This window comes from Nannospalax galili, unplaced genomic scaffold (genome assembly GCF_000622305.1).
Source record: "Nannospalax galili isolate Female #2095 unplaced genomic scaffold, S.galili_v1.0 scaffold87, whole genome shotgun sequence".
NCBI lineage: Eukaryota > Metazoa > Chordata > Mammalia > Rodentia > Spalacidae > Nannospalax > Nannospalax galili.
The window spans coordinates 12,898,309-12,920,484 of NW_008360320.1; the positions used below are offsets into that span (position 1 = coordinate 12,898,309).

Below are 22,176 nucleotides of genomic sequence, written 5' to 3' on the forward strand. Positions count from 1 at the left end.
TATTCCTATTAGTTACATGTACTTAATCTTCATCTCTTATTTTATGGAGAGAAAAAGATATGTGGACATATGAGTATCCATATGTTTTTGTAAAATATATTTTGACTTATTCTAGGTGGTTGTCAAATCTGGCCCAGGGACTTTTCTTAGTCTGGCAGTTTATGACAATTATATCTTTTGGTCAGACTGGGGAAGAAGAGCTATTTTGCGTTCCAACAAGTACACAGGAGGAGATACAAAAATTCTTCGTTCTGATATCCCACATCAACCAATGGGAATCATAGCTGTTGCCAATGACACCAATAGCTGTAAGTTATAATAGAGAACAATTTACTTCCTAATCATATAACCTCTCAGTGTTTTTCTCTCTCTTTTCTACTATTATAAATTTTGTTTTCTTATGATTTGTGGGATAGCATTTGGTATATGAGTACTCAGTGTATCTCTGAAATGTTTAAGTATTTATCACCATGAAAGCAATTTTATTTTTAATTATTTGTAGAATTCTACTCTACTTATCCTTTATATCCTTGGGAACACAAACTAACCTGTTTCTGGAATGATATAGTTTGCAATATTAATTATCATTTCTATTAGCACAAGCTCATTTAATATCATGACATTTGTACTAGTTACGGTTCTGTTGGTGTGATGAAACACCATGACCAAGGCAACTTAAAGAAGAAATAGTTTATTTTGACTTATGGTTCCAGAGAGTCCATTGTGGCAGGAAGGCAAGGTGGTAAAGGTGATGAGAGCAGAAAGCTGAGTGCTCACCTCTTTAGTTATTCCCCTAAAGCAGAAAGAACTGGAGTGGCATGTGGCTATGAACCATAAAGTCCGCCTCCAGTGATGTGCTTGCTCGAGGAAGGCCACGTCTTTTAGAAGTTCTATGACCTTTAGCAAATAGCACTTCCAACTTGGGACTATATTCCAAGTGTTCAAATAACTGAGCCCACAGGGGACCTCTCTCATTTAAACCACCATCGCATTCTTGGCAATGTATTAAAATATGTAATAATTTGTGTAATTTTTTTCTAATATATTCATTCTTTCGCAATGTTTGGGCTTTTCAGAAGTCCTAAATATTCTATTTATTAAACACCTATGGAGGTTGAGGCAGTTCGGCAGTTTGCTACTTACCTATAATTGACATACACTGTGTGTTCATTACAAATGTTACCACAGGCATCTTCATTACAGGTGAGCTCTCTCCATGCTCAGTGTTGAATGGAGGCTGCCACGACCTCTGCCTTTTAACACCTGATGGAAGAGTGAATTGCTCCTGCAGAGGGGACCGGATATTGCTGAAGAACAACAGATGTGTGAGTAAGTAACGAGAATCAAGATGTAATATGACACATCTGCTTAAAATATATTGAAATTGTGTTAGTGTTCATGAAACTTGCTATCCTCCAATAGTAAAATTTCAGTTTTTTCACATCTCTGTTTATGAAAGAATCCACCTCACCACTGTATTTTGTGATAGCACTGTGATAGGTGATGATATCCAAGACAATGACAAATGTCCTCCTTGATTGAGAGCCTGACAACGTAAGGTGTCAGAAGTTTCCGCATAGCAGATCATCTGGAAAACTGTAGCTGCGACTCTGAGAACCTGAAACTTATGAAATGAATTACAGCCGAAATAACTAGAATTCATGCAGGAGATCAGTGGCCATGCGCAAATGCTTTCACAGTCTGTTGCAGTATGTAAATGAGAGCTTATTCGCAATAATTTCCAAACTGTTAATTAAGAATGTAACATTGCAGCCTTGCGTGATGTTTATTCCTCCCAAAGGCATTGCAGTCTTTAATTAGCACTATTACAATATTCCCTTATTAACAGCTAAGTTTCCAAAATAAATAATGGTTCAAGTGTTTCAATATTGCCATGAAAAATTAGCAAGCAACATAAAAAAGGCTAATTTCCCTTTAGCATTGAGACAATTTGCATGCAAGAAAGGTAGAAAGAGGAGCATCTTGTTGGACGTTGGTGATCTCACTTGCCACAATGACAATTTTGACAGGTTTTTGCTCCTTATTTGTTTTCTCATCACTTATATTTTCATTTTAGGAAATTAACAGATGTGGGTACATTTACATGATTTTAAAAAAGTAGGTTCACTTTTCTCCTCAGTCGTCCTCTCCCCTTATTGACCAGGAGGATCTTCTCTTGAATCTGCTACGTATCTTTTCATTTTGCAAACTGCTACCACAACTAAGGGCAGGCACGTCTTCACAAAAACAGAAATGGTGGCTTTATATAAGACTATACCAGAACAAAAGAGAGAACAGTCCAACTAACTTTTCAGTGAATTTTTAATGCAGATAACCAATTTTAATATCTTGTGCCCCAGATCCCCATATTTCTTTGTTGCCTAATACTTCCATGGCAACTTGAACTGCCTTTTAATTAACCTTTGTGGTTTGAATCTCAGTGGTCTGAATCTGATGCCACCACAGGCCGGTGTTCAAGAAATGCCTTTGATCAAAGCAGCAAGAAGAATGTGCAGTGTACCATGTAGGCCTGCTGCTGCAAAACAGTTTATATATAACTGCCCCTACTAAGCCACCTGCTTCTTCCTATTGATGACAGGTGATGGGTCAGAAAAGAAAACATCACTTTAAACAAGCACAGCTGCATTGCCATGGAACTGTAGTTTCACACTGGGTTCCTCAGAGGTTACAGCTCTGTCGTGCATTTATTTTGAAATCCTTTGGTCCAGTAGAAAGTGTGCAAAATCGCTGCTGGTTTCTTCTTGTCAAATCCGGAGATGAGACACAAGAATATTCTGACATATCTGTGTCCACACTTGGATCAGGTCACCAGAGCTGTTCATGAATGTTAATGCCCTCTTTCATTTGCTAACATACATCTGAATATAAAGGGGGAAAGCCATTCATCGTCATAATTGTTGGCAAAATGTTTAGGCAGTTCCATTCCACACAATATTCCTAACTTTATCAACACCCATAATAAACAGAAAGGAAAAGCATAGATAAAATCCTTGCCATGTGAGAGAATGAGAGGCGGAGAAGATTCCTGTGTGTTTCTAGGCGTGGATGAAGCAGGAGTCTGCTGTGAATGATTCCAGGAGACCTAGTACTTCCGAGAAAGGACAAGGCTACTGGAGTTTCAACAGAAAGCTGAGTAGCAGATCAAGTTAGAGGTGGGCAAGTAGAGCCCATTCCTTTGATGGAGATGATTTCATGTCCATCATTAAGAAATGGTTGATCTTGTCACTAGAAATTTCAGTGCTCAGGAGAATATGTAAAACACCTGAGTAAGATGTCAAAGATCGTGAGACTGCACAGTTTGTTTAACGGGCTGCTTCATTTGGTTTTGGTTTTTGAGACAAGGTCTCACTATCTACCTTAAACTGTCCTTTAACTCACTATGATCCATGAAGCCCATACACTGGTAGTCCTGCTCCATCCCCATTGCTAGGGTTGTAGATGTGAGTAATCACACCTGGGTAATCAGTTTTTACTTAAAAGAATTATTTTAAGATAGACTACCACCCTAACTGCACAGTTATCTAAATTTAGACTACCGTTTTCCTCTACACATATATAACCAGCAAATGTGTGCAAAATGTCCAAATAGGCATAAAATAAAAATGTTCATACAACTCCAAAAACAGTTTATACATGATTCCCAGGACACTTCGAAAGATAATGTAAAGGCAACAGAAAGTCCCCCTGCTAATTTTTAATAAAGAAATGTGAAAAAACATTGATCTTTTTTTAATTTTATATATTTTATAATGTATTTTTCTTATTAAGTTTAAAGACCAGCATGATGATGACATAGAATAATCCTCATACAAAATACTGACTATTCATTCTTTTAGCTAAGAACTCTTCTTGTAACATCTACTCTGAGTTTGAGTGTGGGAATGGTGAATGCATTGACTATCTGCACACCTGTGATGGCATCCCGCATTGTAAGGATAAATCAGATGAAAAGCTGCTCTACTGTGGTAAGTGTCAAATAAGGATGTTCTAGTTTTAAAGAAAGTTCTAGTTTTAAAGTTGGTGGCTTGTTATCCTGTCTGTTTCATGCGAGTCATTTATTTTCTGTCTCTCATTGACATGTAGCCCTCAGGCAAATTGACCACTTCACTTGTGTTGAAATGAGATTATCTCATTATCTATCCAGTTACAATCATACGCATTGAAAAATTTCCTTATGGTTTCTATCCATAAAATGCGGATTAAAAGAAAATACGAGTTTGATTTTTTAACTTCCTGGTAATTCATCCTTACCAATAACTTTTAGGTTCATATTTCTAAAAATGTAATTCACAATATCAAAGAGCTGTGGATCTTGCAAGCTAACTATAACAAAGGATCACCTTCAGCAAAAAGCAAGTTGAGTAGGTGTCAAAGTATTGTTCATGGGGCTGGAGAGATGACTCAGCAGTTAAGAGCACTGGCTGTTCTTGCAGAGGACCCAGGTTTAATTCCGAGCACCCACATGGAGGGCAGGTAACAACTACCTGTTACTCCAGTATCAGGGTAATTCAACACCCTCTTCTGGCCTCTGTGGGCATTGCATAACATGGGTGCACTTACATATGTGCAGGCAATATATCCATACACATAACATAAAGAATACTAAGTAAAACATTTTTAAGTATTATTCATTCCAAATTTTACCCTCAGGTTCATGTTTACTGTGGAGTCTGGTTGCCACAGGGGTGATCTGTAGGAAACATGAACCCTTATCACTGTGTCTCTGTTGGTGACACAAATTGAAAGTCACCCTCAGAAGGAGACTGGCTTTTCTACCCTAGGAAGCAGCAGGGATTCACTTTCCTTTCCTCATTAATCTTTACTGTACAATTGTAGCACATTTATCTTGAAATTAGAGTGATTCATTTTAACTCTACAAGCCCAATAGCATTGGATATATGTGCCATGCAAAATTTAAGAATCATTGTCTAGAATTGATGCCATTCATATTCACTTTAATACTTTGGTCTATCACTTGGGTAATAATTAATCTGTCGAAGAAACCATAAAGAAGGAGATGGACAGTTGGAGAACTGCATGCATTCTTACATTGCAGATTAGCATCTCAGTTAAAATGATCAAGTACCATTTGTCCACAATTGATTTAGCCACAATCTTAAAGAATTTACTCAAGTAACATGCTTAATTTAGAGATTAACAATAACCTGCACAGTTTGAAAATAACAGCAATAATAATGATTACTGCAATAATTTGCATTTATTCTTAAGGGACTTGAGAATATATATTATTTATTTTTATATTAATAAAGACCACTAATATTCAAATAGAGAAAGAGTTGGAAAGCCATTTCTATAAAGGTTCAGCTAAGTATGTTAGGTTTTGTAGGAAGTATATGTATGACTGATTTATCTTATTACTGATTTTCCTTTCTAATTAACATTTAGGAAATGTAACTATTTGGAGAATAGATGGAGGCATTTCAATACAAGCATTAGTAAGCATTGACTAGATTGGGGTGACTGGCATATCTATTACGTCTGATGTTTATCATGTCTCTGTGTTGGTACTATTAAAGAACCTCTCTTGCCAGGCATGGTGATGCACTCCTCTAATCTCAGCACTCAGGAGGCAGAAGAAGTGAATCTGTGAGGTTGAGGCCAGTCTGGTATGCATAGTGAGCTCCAGACCACCCGGGACTAAACGGAGACCCTGTCTCAAAAAAATGAACAACAAAAATCTTTCTTTGTAGTATTTTGAAATATTTAACTAATTGTTGTCAACAATATCTACCTACCGTACTAGAGAAGACTAGAAGTTATTCCTATCCAGGTGTACCTTAATACCCAGATGTCCCTCCCTCACTTTCCCACCTGTCCTTGTTTTGATAATAATGATTGCATTTTCCACTGAATGCATTGTTATGTAGTTAATTCTTGGCACCGTGCTTGCTGCATCCCATAACTTTGGGTAATGATACATTTTTAATTTCCCATTTGATGCTGTCATTGACTTATTCACAGCTCAAGAAAATGTGCAGTGGAAAATTTTAAGGTATTTTTAGGAGACATTTATTGTGATTTTAGTGCCTCTTTGACATACCAATTTAGGAATATGTGTTTTGCTGCTTTTTTCTTATTACAAAATCTTTGCAGACATGAATGAGGTAGTACATGAATGATAAGACATTTCTTCTAATTTGAAACAGGGATTTATCTCTTCTCAACTGAACATGTATTGCATTCCTGTTTGGCATAATATCAATATATAGATAGAACTTAAGCTGCCAAGTAGGAAACACTAAGTCACAAAGGCCTTAAGTAAATGAACTACTCCTTAGTAACTGACGAACACTGTAATGTGGAGCTTTAATATGGAGCAGCATTGTTTTATGGATCTGGATCCCAGTCATTACAAATGAAATTTTATCTGCGATATCCACTTTGTAGAAATGCCTCTGTATGACTTCTAACTATTAGTTTCTACTTATATTCATAAGAAAACAGAAGTTGTCGAAATGGGTTTAAACCTTGCTACAATCGTCGATGCATTCCACACGGCAAACTATGTGATGGGACGGATGACTGTGGAGACAACTCTGATGAACTAGACTGTAAAGGTGAGTATTTTTGCAGGAGCCTAGAAATGTTATTATGATAAATGCTTCATGTACTTTTGCAAAGTTTGTTCCTGCGAGGACCCTGTTACAAAGTATCCAGTAAGATCTACTGAATACAGTTTTATAATTGCTTTTTGAATGGAACTAGAGATCCTTGTGTTAAAGGAAATAAGCCAGATGCAGAGATGTAAGTAGGTCATGATCTTATTCGTATGTGAAGTATGAAAATATTAATCTCCTAGAAGTTGAGAGTGGGATGGTGATCACCAGAGGATGGGAAGGGGAAGGGAAGAGTGTGATGGGGAAAGACTGATCAGTGAGTAAAATGGTAGAGGAGAGAAGGGGGAAAATGTGATGCAGAAAGTTTGATCAATGGGTACTATGATACACTTTGATTCAAGAAAGGATTTCTTCTTATAGTTTCATCAAAATAAATTGAACTTAAAATGTCATGAATACCTTGCTATTTACTTTTTAAAATCTTTTTGACACAGGATCTCTCTGTAGCCCCAGCTGGCCTGGAAGTCACTCTGTAGACCAAATTGGTCTCAAACTCATAGAGATCTCCCTGCCTCTGCCTCCCGAGTACTGGGATCAAGGTGTGCACCGCCACACCTGGCTTGTTATCTACTTTTAACTAGCTTTTCACCGTTGCCCTTTCTTTACCCCAATTTTGTCACGTTGTTGTTTTTTTTTCAAATATTTATTATTTTTATTTTACATGTATGCATGTATTACCTGCATACACGGGTGCACCCGTGTTGTGCCATGCCCATGGAGGACAGAAGAGACTGTCAGATCCCCTGGAACTGGAGTTACAGACAATTGTTAGCTGCCATGTGGGTGCTGGGATTCAAACCTGACTCTTCTGCAAAAACAGTCGGTGTTCTTAACCACTGTGCTATCTCTCCAGCCCCCGACACATTGTTTTTAGGATGTTTCTGTCCTAAAATGTTCATTCCTGATTTATTACCCTAAAAATGTTTCCTATTATTTCTTCATTCTCCCTTACTCATGATCTCATTTCTAATGAATGGCTGGAACACTTGGTACTAATCTTTTAAAGTAGTTTTAAAATAGATTTATTGAGACATATTTATATAGCGCATGTCATTTCAAGTGTACTCAATGATTTTTAGTAAATTTGCCAAGTTACACAGCCATCATCATCAGTGAATCCTAGAAGACCTGAGAAGACCTGACCTGTGAAGACGGCTCATCCTCACTCCCTTTGTGTTCACAGAAAACTAGGAATTTTGCTTTCTTTCCCGATAGATTTGTAGAATATACCAATATATTATGAACCTTGATAGTATTCTTGAGGCCTCCTTTCTGTATATACTGTTCACATAACCAATCATCAGCACGTTTTTCAACTGTCTGAAATAGTTCCCTAATCAACCCACTGTAGCATGGGTTGGATATAGCTTTACTTTCCCTCCCCATCTGTGATTTTTCTAGTTATCCCTAATTTTAATCATTCTGATATTTCCTAGAGAGCCACTAAGGCAGACAGGTGAACTTGACTTCCTGAGTTAAAAGTCCTACTTCTCTTTTTAATATATATATATATATAATTTTTGTTTTATGTGTATGAGTATATTGCCTGCGTGTAAGTGCACCCATGCCATTCAGTTCCTGCAGAGGTCAGAAGAGGTCATCGGATCCCCTGGAACTGGAGTTATAGATGGTTGTTAGCCACCAGGTGGATGCTGGGAATCGAACCCAGGTCCTCTGCAAGAGCAGTCAGTGCTCTTAATGACTGAGCCATCTCTCCAGCCGCCCTCGCTCCTATTCTTGATGTCTGAATTTTATAAATCACTTCAGCAATCTGTGCCTCATTTTCTCAAAGTATAAAATACAAAACAAAATGAATAGCAATACTAATATTAAACTGAATATTGAATAAGGCTCAGAAGGACACCTGCCATATTAAAATGCCATGTAAATTTTTCCTTTGTAAAATCATTGACCATTAATAACCCCTAATAGATAACCAATGTTTGTAGAATAAATGACAGATTTTTAGTGTGACATGCAAGACCCAGCAAATACTTCCAAAACAATTTCTATTCTAAAGTCTTTTCATCTACTGAACACATCTTTTCTTAGTATAAAGCACCAAGTTAGGCTGAGATAAAGAATTTCACCTTCAGGAAATTTAAACCTTAAGGACACAGGAAATTGTTTTCTGTAGTATTTTTCTGAGAATTTCATAGATGAGTACAGTATTTATATTGTTTCAACCCTTCTCCCTCCCTATTCCAGCTCTTCTCATGCCCCCCCACACTTCTTCTCAATTTCATGACCCTCTTTGATTACTATTGTTCTATATATTTACATATATGCTGAGTCCATTTAGTGGTGCTCACATGTATATGTACTTAGTGCTGACCACTTGGGATTGGATAACCTAACAAGGAGTTCAAGAAACCTGATTCTGCCTCTCTCAGCAGACATAGATTGCCAGTAGCTCTTCATGCAGAGGTGGGACCTTGTGAAATTTTCCCAATTCACATTGGCATGTCAACTGGTGCTGTCATTATGCAGATTTAATGGGCACAACTTCTGTATCTAGATTGCCTCAGAGCTCATCAGGTGTCCTGTACTTCTGCCTCTTGCAGTCTTTCCACCCTCTCCTGTGATGTTCACAGAGACTCAGGTGTGGGAGCTGTATTGCAGATGTGTCAGTGTATGTGTGTTTGGGGGGGGTCGACATCACACAGCTGCTTATTGTCGGCATTTTGATCCGTTGTGAACTTTGTCTCTATTTCACAAATAAATTTCTTTGCTGAGTAGTGAGAACTATTTTGTCTGTAAATACAGGATAAGTATTTAGAATATGGTAAGAAATTACATTTGTTTAGGAAAGTGTCAATAGTAAGTTCTTCTCTGTGGTCTGTGACCACTCAAACTGTGTATACTTGGTTAGGCTCACAATACCATGCATGGATTCTGTTCTATTAAGTGGCCCCTCAGACTAATTAAATAGCTATTGATTAATCCCAAAATAAAAGTGCCACTATTGAACCAACAGAGATATTTTTCTGGGCAAGTCACTGTTGTGGCTTTACAGGTGGGTAGGACCATTGATTGGTTTTCTCCTTTGTCAGCTTGCGTAGATAGCACTGTCTGATACTAAAGAGCTAGTGTTCCAGGCATGGCTTCCAGGCCAGTTCCACCTCAATTGTTCCTAGTCCTGGAACACAGGACGTTTTGAGACACTGTTGGTTTTCATCTTGCTAAGATATTATTGGGGACTGTGGTCTATATAGGATGAAAGCTCATGAGGAGAGGGCACTGTGAGGCTGGGGCACGTGGAAACCTCCAAATGAAGCTATTCCAAAGGCAGAGAGATGGGCAGAGATCCAGAGTTCAGTGTAGATTTATACTACAACTACTGATTTGGGACTCAGTAAGGAGGGAAACCTCAGAGAGTAATGGTTGTTTTAGCAGAATGCATCAGAATTACTTGCCAAATTTTAAGAATTAACCTTATTCTTAACAATGGAAATACAACAAAGGCCTAGCAGAATGATCCTCCTAAGAACTGCTTTCTCAGAAAGGCAGATCATTCAGCATTTTAAAGATTTACAGAGAAAGCAAAATGGTAGGTACAGACTAAAAGTGTTTGTTGCACTTCATGCATAAGAGGTAATTTCTTGATTCCTTTCATGAAAATTTGCTCAGTAAAGTCATAGGAGAACCAGACCACATGAGTTAAACAGGGCATATTAAGTAAGTACTGTGAATATAAACCTCTTTTATACATGAGATAGAGTTAGGTTGAAGGTGCTCTGAATAGTAAAAGAGCAGGAGAATGTGTAAAAATGACTCAGGGGTTGCTTGGAAGGATTAGGAGTATCTTCTGCCTGCTGTCTTACAGTTTCTATCTTCACTTAACCTACTGGCACTTAAGGTTCAGAGTTAGGAGATCTAAGTACATTTGCAAAGTATGTCACTTATTATTTCATATTGTCTATAAATGTTTAAATCTGATAGAATATTATAAGATGCTGACAGTATATGATGGGTGCAGTTGAAAGCAAGAAGGAAAGAAATAAGACCAAGAAATGAGTATTTGCTATTGTAGATCGTGAAGCAAGAGAGGAAAATACAGTAAATGAGGTTCATGGTAAAAATAAGGAGCTAGACCATGAAGGAACTAAATAATGACTATGGAAAGCATGTTGCAACACATTTTTTGAAAGATGCCATTGAAAATCAACACTACTTTGGATATTCTTGGGAAATATAAGATTGTCTTCAAACGTGGTGAACAGATTACTGTGTTCTGACTTATGAAGTACTGTACCTACTATGTAAGAGGTGTTTATTAAGTTTTTGTGGAGATGGTTGAAGAGATGAGTTATGAAATAGCGGTAGATATAACCCTGCCAATGATATTAATCGCAAGTGCTGAAGAGCAGCGATATTAACTCTGTATGTTTTCGCTCTTTTTAAAGCTTAACCATCTCCTCCACATTCTTGGTCATAGGAGAGTGCATTTGTGAATGGCTATAACTTTTCTTTTGTGATAATAGCATAAAAGCCATAGAATTTGGATATCTTAAAAAACAAATAAATTACTGATCTTCAAGTTCTTTCTGTATAATGCAGGATACTTGATGTTATAATTGCATAGAAACACATACTGAAACACTTTTTACCTATTAGCAATTTGTGTTCTTGCAATGTGAGTGTTCCTATAGATAAACTAATAGGTTGTTTCTTAGGTAAAACTTGGCTTATCTCAAGTACATCTCTGGTTTTTTTCTCAACTGTCATTGGTCAGATAATGTACTTCTTATGTACTTCATAGATGCTTTTTAAGCCACAAAAGGAAAATCTCAATATGCCCATCTCCTATAAGCTCCATGTGTATAATGCATTGATTCAGGTGTCAGTTCAGAAAATAGCTCCCCTACAGCACAAAAAAGATGATGTGTCAAAAAACAAGAAGAATGGCAAAAAGTTGTCTTTTGAAGTCTTCCAATTACATCTCTCTTTCTACAGTCTGTGCAACCTTGGGTGACTTTATTGCACTTATAGACACACATGAATATTAATGTTGAATCAAAGCCAAACAAAATATTAAATTATGTAAGTCATTATGTGTGGCAGTATGCAATGCTACATTATGACACTACCTGAATAATCATAACTTGACTCTTAGCTTTTATTTTAACCAAGAGGGACCTGCACTGCTCTGAGTACCTGTTCCTTCAGAATGCTTCCAGAATTGTGCTGTCAAACAAAGACCTTCCTATCTCTTTACTGAAAACATACAGCTATCGTGGACTAGGAAAGACAAAGTGAACTCTATACTATCAGAAAAGGATTTTCCCTTTCTGACCTCCACTGACCTTGAACAGCATACACAGCACAAACACATATTATTAATTTATTCCCACTCTTTTTTCAACATAAAGGTGATCATCTGCTTCTTCCCGTGGAATCTCTATTGCTTGCAACACTTGTTTGATATGCAGAACACACACACACACACACACACACACACACACACATACACACATACATAGTTCTGGGTCAAGGGCAAGGAAAGGTTATAGGGATTAAGGCTATATGCCTAGGTCCCATGAAGATCTCAAGGCCTAGTAAACTTGTTTACATTATAAGCAAGCTTAACAAGCTGAAATAGTGTTAAATTAACTCAAAACATAAGATTAACTTTTTGGTTGCAAGTATATGCAAAAGTCACTTGTCTAGAGCATGTCCACATCGTAGCAGTCATTCTTACAATTTTATAAGTCTGGGTCTGTTGGCACAGGCCTGTAATTCTAGGTAATCAGGAGGCTAAGGTAGATCTTTCTGGGCTACAGAATAAATTTAAGGTCAACCTAGGCAACTCAGTGAGACCTTGTCATTTAAGTATGGCTCAGCAGTAGAATACCTGCCTAGCATGAACAAGGCCCTAGGTTCATTCATTCTCAGTACTAAGAGAAAAAATACAGTCAGTGTACACACTGAAATTTTGATAATCTATGGTCTATGATTAGACACAAGAGTGAAGCTTTCTCCAAATTATTTTTATCTTCTAATGTATATATCAATGATTGTTATTACATTTTTACTATTTTTTAAAATTTCACAAGAGCAGAGTGTCCATTTGCATAGTAGAAATATATGCTACAAGAATTATTTTTTTAAGGAAACAAAAACCCTTAAATCCTCATCAATTTTTTTATTTATTGCTGCTTTCAAGCTAGTCCTTTCATGACTGAAAACTTCGACCTCAGGCTATCTGCTGGGATATGAAGCGTTTCCAAAATTGCGTTGTTTTGTATTCTTCGTATGTCTGTGTGACAGGCTGAGTGTATGGATCAGGAGAGTGCTGAAGGGTCTCCTTCCTGTTGTGATGACTGCAAATTGCTTCCCTTGCGAAGCACATGACTGTCCTTGGGCCACCAGAACACTTTAGACAGACCTGGACTTCCAGGAGTTGTGAGGGTACCTAAAGGAGAAAGAATTGCTTTTTTTCCCTCCAAAGTTGAAGGAAAAACTTTGAAAGATTGCACCAACAATAAGCCAAAAGACAGGACTAAACACAGCTAAGGCAGAAACTAGCATTCCCGCGTGTGTGCAGACCTTCGGGACCTGAGCAGTGATGAAATAATTCAATAGAAGATGCTGCAAACGGATTAGAGATGACAGCAAGTTTAACACTCTGTTTTCAAATCTCGTGTCAGGTTCCCTTAGCTGCAGGTGGAGCAAGGAAGCTTAGAAGAGAACCAGCCTAGGCCCATTTGTAAGAGGCATCCTGTGAACTACAGAAAGCCCAACTGATTTTATGTCTTTTGTGTCTCATTAAGTATTTTAATTAAAAAGTATTTTAATTAATTTAAAAGTATTTTAATTAATTTAAAAAGGGAAGGGAGGAAACAGGAAAATTAAGAAAGTGAGTGAACGTCAGTGGTTTTGTTTTTTGTCTTGCTACTTCTTTGATCCCCAGTCCCCACCAGCCCCTGCTGTGTGGTGTTTCATTTCTCTTAGGGTACTGAGCCACTGAGCACTGGTGTGCTGCAGCCACCTTTCCATGCTGCACCTATGGGGACAACTGAGTGTTCCTCACTTGGCTTATCTTTATTTGGACCAAATTATTTTCTTTTGTATCTTATTCAAGAATTTTAGCCAGAGGAAAAAAATGCCAGAAAACTTTCATATTCACCTGACAAATTAGAAATTGTAGTATTTCCTCAGAAATTGCCCTAGGGTAAAACGAATCTTATACTTGATGAAAAAACAAAGCAAAGAAAGAATGTAGCAGAGGCAATGGGAAGAGTTTTTTGTTATGGTTATTTTTTAAAATTAGGCATAAGAGAAGACTTGTTCACTAATTTAATGAAGTTCCTGCTGTTTGCAGGGCACAATAGCTTTCTCATCATTAAGACCAAAATACTCTTCTTTGCTGTGGCTCGTGGTCTCAGATAGCTAAGTCCATAGTCTTGGTTCCATGTTTCTAGTTCATGATGAAGCAGGATGCCACAGCTGTGGCAGCATATGGAGGAGACCTTTCAGCTCTGGGCAGACAGGCAGCAAACAGACACAGAAGACATGGGGCAGGTGTAACCTTCAGAGGCACACCTCCAGTCACCTACTTCTTTCAGTTGGGATATACCTCCTACAATGTCTACCACCTCCTAAACAGTGCTACCAACTGGGTACCACATGTTCAATACAGGAATCTGTAAGGGGACAGTTAATGTCTAAAATAACACGAATTTCTGTCATCGCAAGCTTTTACTTCATGGACTGCTAACACAGGAATCTTTTATGCTTATCACTCTTCCAACCCTACTGTTTAAAAAAAAATTCCTCCTCCAATTAAAATACCCAATTTCTTTCCCATTCATCCCTGTTTTACCTTCTGGTGGCTCTCATACTCTAGAACAAATGATAGAATCGTGGAGGCAGCTGTGAGAGGGACTTTCACTCTTTCACTTTCATTTTTCACATCCGCGCTCTGTGTATGCGCTCTGTGTATGCCAGCCCCCCACCCCCACCCCTGGCCCAGGTCATTAATCCTGATGATACTGGGCAAAATGGAAGGAAGAACTATATCCCACAAACTTGTTATTGTCTATCTCACTCTCTTAATCCCCCCATCATCTCTTTCCTGTGACTTTCATTATTTCTAGCAACTTGTATTTGTTACATTTCTGTTTCTGTGATAACACACCATGGCCAAAGAAACTTACAGAAGAGTTTATTTGACTTATGGTTTGGGGATTGTGGAGGAGTCCATCATGGCAACAGATGTGACAGTAGCTAGAGCAGAGAGCTGAGCACCTAAGTCTTCAAACAGACAGGAGAAGCAGATAGAGCCAGCTTGGAAGTGTAATGGTTATAAACTCTCAAAGCTTCTGTCCAGTTGCATACTTCCTCCAGCATGGCAACATCTCCTAAAGGTTCCATGACCTTCCCCAAACAGGGACACCAAATGGGGACCAAATGTTCAAATACTTGGAGCATACGGCAGACAGTCTTTTAAACCACTACTCAACTCTACTCAATTTTATAGTAGTATTTGTTATCTATTGAAGAGTTCCTCTTCTCAATTTTTCTTCGTATTAGAAACCATAGAATTTCCTTTCTTCCCACAAGAGCTTCCAACATAGTATCTGAAACACTATACCTCTAAATTCCAGTTGTTTTAACAGTCTAAATGACCGTTTTCTTAGTCATAATTTACCCCTTTACCCCCAGCCTCCACTCTTCAGACAGATGAGACGCCTTCCATCTGGATAGAGGGCTTCCTATGGAAGTTAAAAGGGAGATGCTCAGATGGTGGTGCAGTGTCCCCAGCAGGGTCTTCCCAGCATTCTATATTAACTTCATGTTTACATACGATACACCTTTAAATGTAGTGTGGCTTCACAGAGAAACGAGTCCTGTTTTCTAAGCACAGAGATTGTAAGAAATCATTTGGAACATAGTTAATGACAGACTGCTGACGATGAGGTAAAACAACACAGTGTGATGATTGACATGATTGTCTTCTGTGTTATGTATTTGCTGCTTCTTTAGTGAGAAAACTGAATATGAAATGAAATAGAAAAGCATCTTGAAATTTTGCTCTTTGAGACATAAAAACTTAACTTTTCTTCTTTTGGAACAATGCATTCATCTCTACTCTTAATGGTATTATCTGTTTCACATGCTAAGTTGTTATTTTTAATGAAGAAAACATGAAGCAATTATAATCACAAATTTAAATAAAACATTTATTTTAATCATCATTTAAACGCAAATAAGTATGCAATTGCAAGACACAATTAAGTATAATAGGAGCAGTGTATCCTGAAATACAAATGACATACACACCCTTGAGTAAAATTTGCATACTTTAAGATAGATTTTTTTTTAACCATTTACAATTGAAATAATTTCTGTTTATAATTAAATAGGCTCTTTAAATATCAACATAAGTAAAAGCTGCATAATTAAAGAGCCCTTCAGGTTATACATTAATGTAATCTACTTGCAGAAATTTGTTATTGGAATAAAAAATTGTCTTAAATTAATCTAACATACATAGCATATGCACCTGTTCACAACATATTGCTGAAAATTATTATAAGATAATGAACCATAAAACAACTAAAGAAAGGATGGATAATTAATAACAATTATTAAATTAAGATATGTATATAATAAGAGTAACATATTGAAACAGATTTTTATCTAAGCAAGCATAGATTGTAAGTCATACTCTCATAACAATGGAAATAAGAAATATTACATTCACGTGTTTCTTGCTAAGGTCATCTGCAAATGCTATGTGGTAATGTGAAGTCATGTCACATAACACAGATGACGTTTTATCACTGTTAATGCCCAACTGTTCCCTTTGGGTAACAGAGCAAACGTTCACTACTCACCCTCAGTATCTGCCTCCCCTTTTCCCTCCACCTCTGTGCCACCTCTGCTTCTATCTGCTCTATAGCAAGGATTTCACAGCACACATGCAGTCATTCATCTGCTTTAGGTTCTGACCTTAGACTGTAGAGGATGGAAGGAGAGACAATCTCTATTGCATCTTTAGTACTGTCTCAGCGATGGATCCATGTGATCAAGGTGAACAAGCATAGGCCCTGCTTTAATGTAACCTACAACATAGTAGATCTTGAGGTACATGAACTGGCAATTACAGTTCCGTGTAATAAAAGCCCCACTTATGGAAGAACTGTATGATAAAGACAAAGAGAGGCATGGGATGGATACTGGGGATGGAGGGTCACATTAGACTTACCAGGGTTCAACTAGCAAAGTGAAATATAATCTTATCAATTGACAAAAATACTCAAAATATAAGGCAAAGTATCATTTTATGTCTATCTACTCATGTATTTACTAACTGGTTTTTCTAGTTTCAACCTGTGCCACAGTTGAGTTCCGCTGTGCAGATGGAACTTGCATTCCAAGATCAGCACGTTGCAACCAGAACGTCGACTGCGCAGATGCTTCTGATGAAAAGAACTGCAGTAAGACTTTTTCTACCTTTTGTTTGTTTATGCCGGCACACCTTTTGGCATTGAGTTGAACACTGTCCAGTATTTTCCTGAACTTCATCCAGAACTGATGTACAACTAACTCCCGTTGTATAGGATAATTGCATATTTAGTTCTTTAACGAAGTTGTTTTCCTGCCTCTATGATCTACATAGGAGGATCATAATCTTTGCAAATGAGGTTCTTTTCTCTCTCCTTTTTTTTTTTTTGGTTTATATCCTTCTAGACTATACAGACTGCACCCATTTCTATAAACTTGGAGTGAAAACCACGGGATTCATAAGCTGTAACTCTACCTCGCTATGTGTTCTGCCAACTTGGCTGTGTGATGGGTCTAATGACTGTGGAGATTATTCAGATGAATTAAAGTGCCCAGGTAATTCTAAAAAGAAAAATAGTTCGTGATCTGAAGGTTTGAAAGCTAGATACTTGTAAAAAATGAATTTGTTAATTTTTATTCATAATATTCAGTGATTCAGATTAATATTTACATGATATAGACTAAAAGTAATCATTTTCTTTTAAACTTGCCACTTGATCTTTTTAAATGAATTATAAAATGATACTCAAATATGTCCTAAATTTAGATCATAATTTTTCATATTTAGCTCCTCATTAGTGCTTTTTAAATTTATGATTAAGCCTTCAAAATGTGTAATCTATAAAACTTCAACATCAAAATTACAGACCTTGAAAAAATCTATTCAAATAGTGAAAAGAGGAAGAGACTTCTCATGCAACGCTTTGCTCAATCTTAGCTAAGTTTTTGTGTCACGCTGTTCCAACTGATACAGTTTTGGACTCAATAGTTTAGGTAACAGTTATTGTTATTGTATCAAGATCTATACATTTATATTTGCTTATTAACCTTCTTTACCTACTAAGGGTCTGAAAAGTATCATTGTCCTCATTGTATAATGCCTTTTATAAAAGTGATGATTGCTTGTATTTGAGGGCAATGAAACTAAAATGTCAGAAAACTTGTTCACAGAGAGTTACGAGAAGGGGATATATGCTGGCTGGGGCCCCACTGAACTTGGCTTCCAACTGCAAGTAACTTTTTTCAAGGTATTTTGAGAATTGATATCTGTGGTTATTTGCACATCAGCTTATAGAAGCATGTAATCTTCTAAAAGAGACTGCTGTTAATAATAGTTCATAGTTAATCACTTAGGCAGTAGCAGGTTTTAGTTTTTCGATTGTACAAGGTGCAACCTTCTGTGATATTGACTTTATGTAAGGCCTTCAGTTTTAAGAAGGCTAGCTGCACCTTTTGAGGAAGTGAGGAGATTTGTTTGGAGACCCTTGACTACAGCACATTATAGATATTTGACTCCCTAAAAAATTTACTGTACTTGCCAGATGCTCACACCTTTAATCCAACCACTCAGAAAGCAAAAAAAAAAAAAAAAAAAAAAAAAAAAGGGAGACCCTGTCTCAAAACAAACAAAAACAAAAAAATAATGAAAAATTTGCTATATTTTAATTGTATAACTATTTTTTGAGAAATAGGTGACTTTATTGTTTTTTTATTGAGCTTTTAAATTTCATACATTTCCTACCCACATCCATGCCTTCCCCTATCCCACCACTGAACCCTAATCACTCTGCCATACATGCTAAGTCCTATTCATTCAGGTGTTTGTACCCAAATGTCCTTCAGTGTAAATATGTACACTGGAGTCTAGTCAGCCCATCCAGTTGTTGTATGTAAGTCATACTCTCCCTCAGCCAGCAGCAATCTGTCTCAAATAGTTCTAGTGCTGGCCTGCCACCTCTTTCTCATTGCCCCTTTGGGCCCTTGTTTAAGTGAGCGCACATGGATCCCGTGCTCAACACCACAGTTGTCACAGACTCACATGAGCAAGCCTCCAATGGCCTGGAAGCCTCTATGTCCCTGTGTTCATGAACCAGCCCTGGCTCTTATAATCTTTCCACCTCTTTTTCTGCAATGGTCCCTGAGCCGTGACTGACTGAGGTTCCATATCGGAGTTCCATCCTACACTCTACAGTCTCTTATTCTTCAAAACTTGGCCAGTTGTGGCCTCCTGTGTGTATTGTACTCTTATGTACATGGAAGCCTCCTTGGTGAGAGTTGAAGGGTGCATTAGCCCTCTCTCTACCCCTTATTTCGCTATGTTCCATGAGCCTTAGTTGTAGAGATGCGACTGCAGATGTGTCACCTAGTACTGGGCATCTCCCAGGCATATGTTCTCTGTGCCTGATCAGATGTGCAACTCTGCAGTAGCTTCCATCTGTTACCAAAAGAAACTGCTGTATGGCATGCTTGTCACTCTAAGGGAGGTCCCTTGTATCTTCACTGCATTCCCTTCCAAGCAGCTCCTAGGCATACACATGCAATAATGTTCAGACACTCTGTGTGAATTTCTCATAGGATTTCTAAGGCATTTCTTTTCCCTTTAGGTTTCCTAGCCCCCCGAGATTCATTCATCTCCACTCTTTTCTCCCATCCAGCCTCCCTCTTTATTGTTTTAGCCTCGTGGAGGTAGGTTATCAAGATTATTAATCAAAAGTTCTTTTTTGAAATATTTTATTTATTATTTTTATTTTATGTGTATGAGTATATTGCCTGCATGAGTGTAAGTGTACTCTTGTCACCTGAGGTCAGAAGAAGGCATCAGATCCCCTGTAACTGGAGTTACTGACAATTGATAGCTATCATGTGGGTGCTGGCAATTGAACCCAGGTCCTCTCAAGAGCAGTCAGTGTTCTTAACTGCTGAGCCATCTCTCCAGCCCCATAATCCAAAATTGTTTTTAAGGGAAGGAGAGATGGCTCAGGGGTTAAGAACACAGACTGTTCTTGCAGAAGACCCAGGTTCAGATCCCAGCACCCACATGGCAGCTAAGAACTGTCCATAACTCCAGTTCCAGGGACTCCGACAGTCTCTTTGTCCTCTGCGGGCATTGCACGACACAGGTGCACTTACCTACATGCAAGCATAACACTCATGCACATAAAATTAAAATAATAAATAAAATATTTACAAAATATTTAAAATTCTTTGTACAGCAAAACATTGTTCTTCATTGCAGCTATAGCAGATTTTTGAAATTATCTTGAAGACAGCATTTAATTGATAATCACAAATTAGCATTCTTTCCAATTTTTGTTACCTATCTCTTCAGGATTAATACATTGCTTTAAAAGTTCTCTTTCAACACTAAAAATGCATTGCAGTTTTTATGCTGGGTAAGTACAGGATGATCACGCAGGCTAGGGAAGATGACAGGCAGGTTGGGAGCAGCAGCAGGTGGGAATGTGCAGGTCAGGTGATATAGAAGCATCCCAACAGACAGAAAATGTAGGAGACTTTTGGTTTCATGATGAGTTCACTCAAAAATGTGCTAGGCCGGGAGTGGTGGCTCACACATTTAAGCCCAGTACTTGGGAGGCAGAGGTAGGTGGATCTTTGTGAGTTCGAGGCCAGCCTGGTCTACATAGTGAGTTCCAGGACAGGACAGCTGGGGCTACAAGGAGACCCTGTCTCAAAAAGACAAAAAAGAAAATGTGTTTACAGAAACAAAACAGGGATAATTTCTATTTTAAAATACTAATGATGGGTCACTTCAGTGTGATTGGGAGGCTGTAGGTCTCACTTATTAGATGACTATGGTGTGGGCATGACCAAAGCTATGCAAACACAAAGGCATAAGGGAACAACAGATGGGCTCCAGTCAAGAGAAAAATCTACTATTATATATAATAATAGTAGAATATTATATATAATATTACGATAAAAAAAACTTATAATTTAAAAAATGACCTTACATACTACTTTTATTCCTGTGGCATTTTGTAAGGTGTAATAAATTTGTATCTTAAATTTAATTCATTATTTATGTATGGTCTGAAGATTGAACTGATGGCCTGAATTGTCTAGCACATGCTGTGCCCCTCACCTGCACCTCAACACTGCAGAGATTTAGACATTCGACTTTATCTCTTTTTCTTTATTAAAATAGAGTCTGTCTAATTTACTTTTTGTTATGAACACACAGTCAACATTTCCTATGCACATATGCTTTGACTATATATTCTCTCACTCTTGAGTAATTTCAGTTTTCATTGTTTCAGCTTTTTGCTATCTGTTCTTCACCCCAAATAGATTCGGCTAAGTCTCTCATCCACTACCTCTTTCTGTTCCAGAACCAGTCCTGAACTGGGCTTTTCGGTCTAAGGTGTCCCCTGTGATTGGCGATGCTTTGTTATTCTTTCTTTGGTCATCAGACTCTGACATCCCTCAGGGCAGCATTTAAGCTGTTTTGTATTCGCTTGTTTGTCTCTTCTGACTCAAGCAGTATTAATGTTGTATCTCCATCTATTGCAGAAACTTCAGATTAATTTAAAATAGTTAACTTTGCACTCCATGTTTTATCACAGTTCAAAACAAACACAAATGTGAAGAAAATTATTTTGGTTGCCCAAGTGGAAGGTGCATTTTGAATACGTGGCTCTGCGATGGTCAGAAGGACTGTGAGGATGGACGAGACGAGCTTCACTGTGGTGAGACTCCTTGTTCCACCTCAATCTGTAAATTACCCATGGTGATGTTCCATGCTGGTGCTGCCTTCACAGGGATTTACACAAATATTGTTATTCACTTTAAAGTCATTCTAAAGTAAATAGTAGCAAATATAACAAAGAATAGCAATCCATTCGCCTAGAATTTCCTTGTACTTTATCCCTGAGGGGTTATCTACATTAATTAAAATGATAAATGTTCATTTTTTATTTATTTCAGGTAGAATATATATTTACTGTTATAAAAACTTAAGATTTGACACAGATAATCTGTAAAATTCTTCCTTCATGCTCTTGTAAATTATGTTGTTTTAAATTTTGTATTAATTGTATGTATAGTTTTACATAATACTCTCAAGCCTCTACTTTTCTGAATACTTGTCCTATACCCTCTACTTTGTCATCTCTCTATCTGAATACTTCATTCCACATTGTAAAGAGCAGAAAAATTTAAAATTTATTTTATAAAATTTAGTATTTTGTTCTTTATCATAATAGAA

General features: G+C 37.5%; 1 protein-coding gene across 1 annotated transcript in view; it reads left to right on the plus strand.

Annotated features, from left to right (window-relative positions):
• Positions 1–22,176, plus strand: part of Lrp1b (LDL receptor related protein 1B) — a 2,166,816-nt gene that overhangs the window by 1,827,879 nt on the left and 316,761 nt on the right. Inside the window, exons 44-50 of the mRNA XM_008825194.2 lie at positions 116–308; positions 1,204–1,329; positions 3,858–3,986; positions 6,480–6,599; positions 16,991–17,104; positions 17,358–17,507; positions 21,536–21,658. Of these exons, the coding sequence (XP_008823416.1) occupies positions 116–308; positions 1,204–1,329; positions 3,858–3,986; positions 6,480–6,599; positions 16,991–17,104; positions 17,358–17,507; positions 21,536–21,658 (955 nt within the window). The remainder of the gene's footprint in view (positions 1–115; positions 309–1,203; positions 1,330–3,857; positions 3,987–6,479; positions 6,600–16,990; positions 17,105–17,357; positions 17,508–21,535; positions 21,659–22,176) is intronic.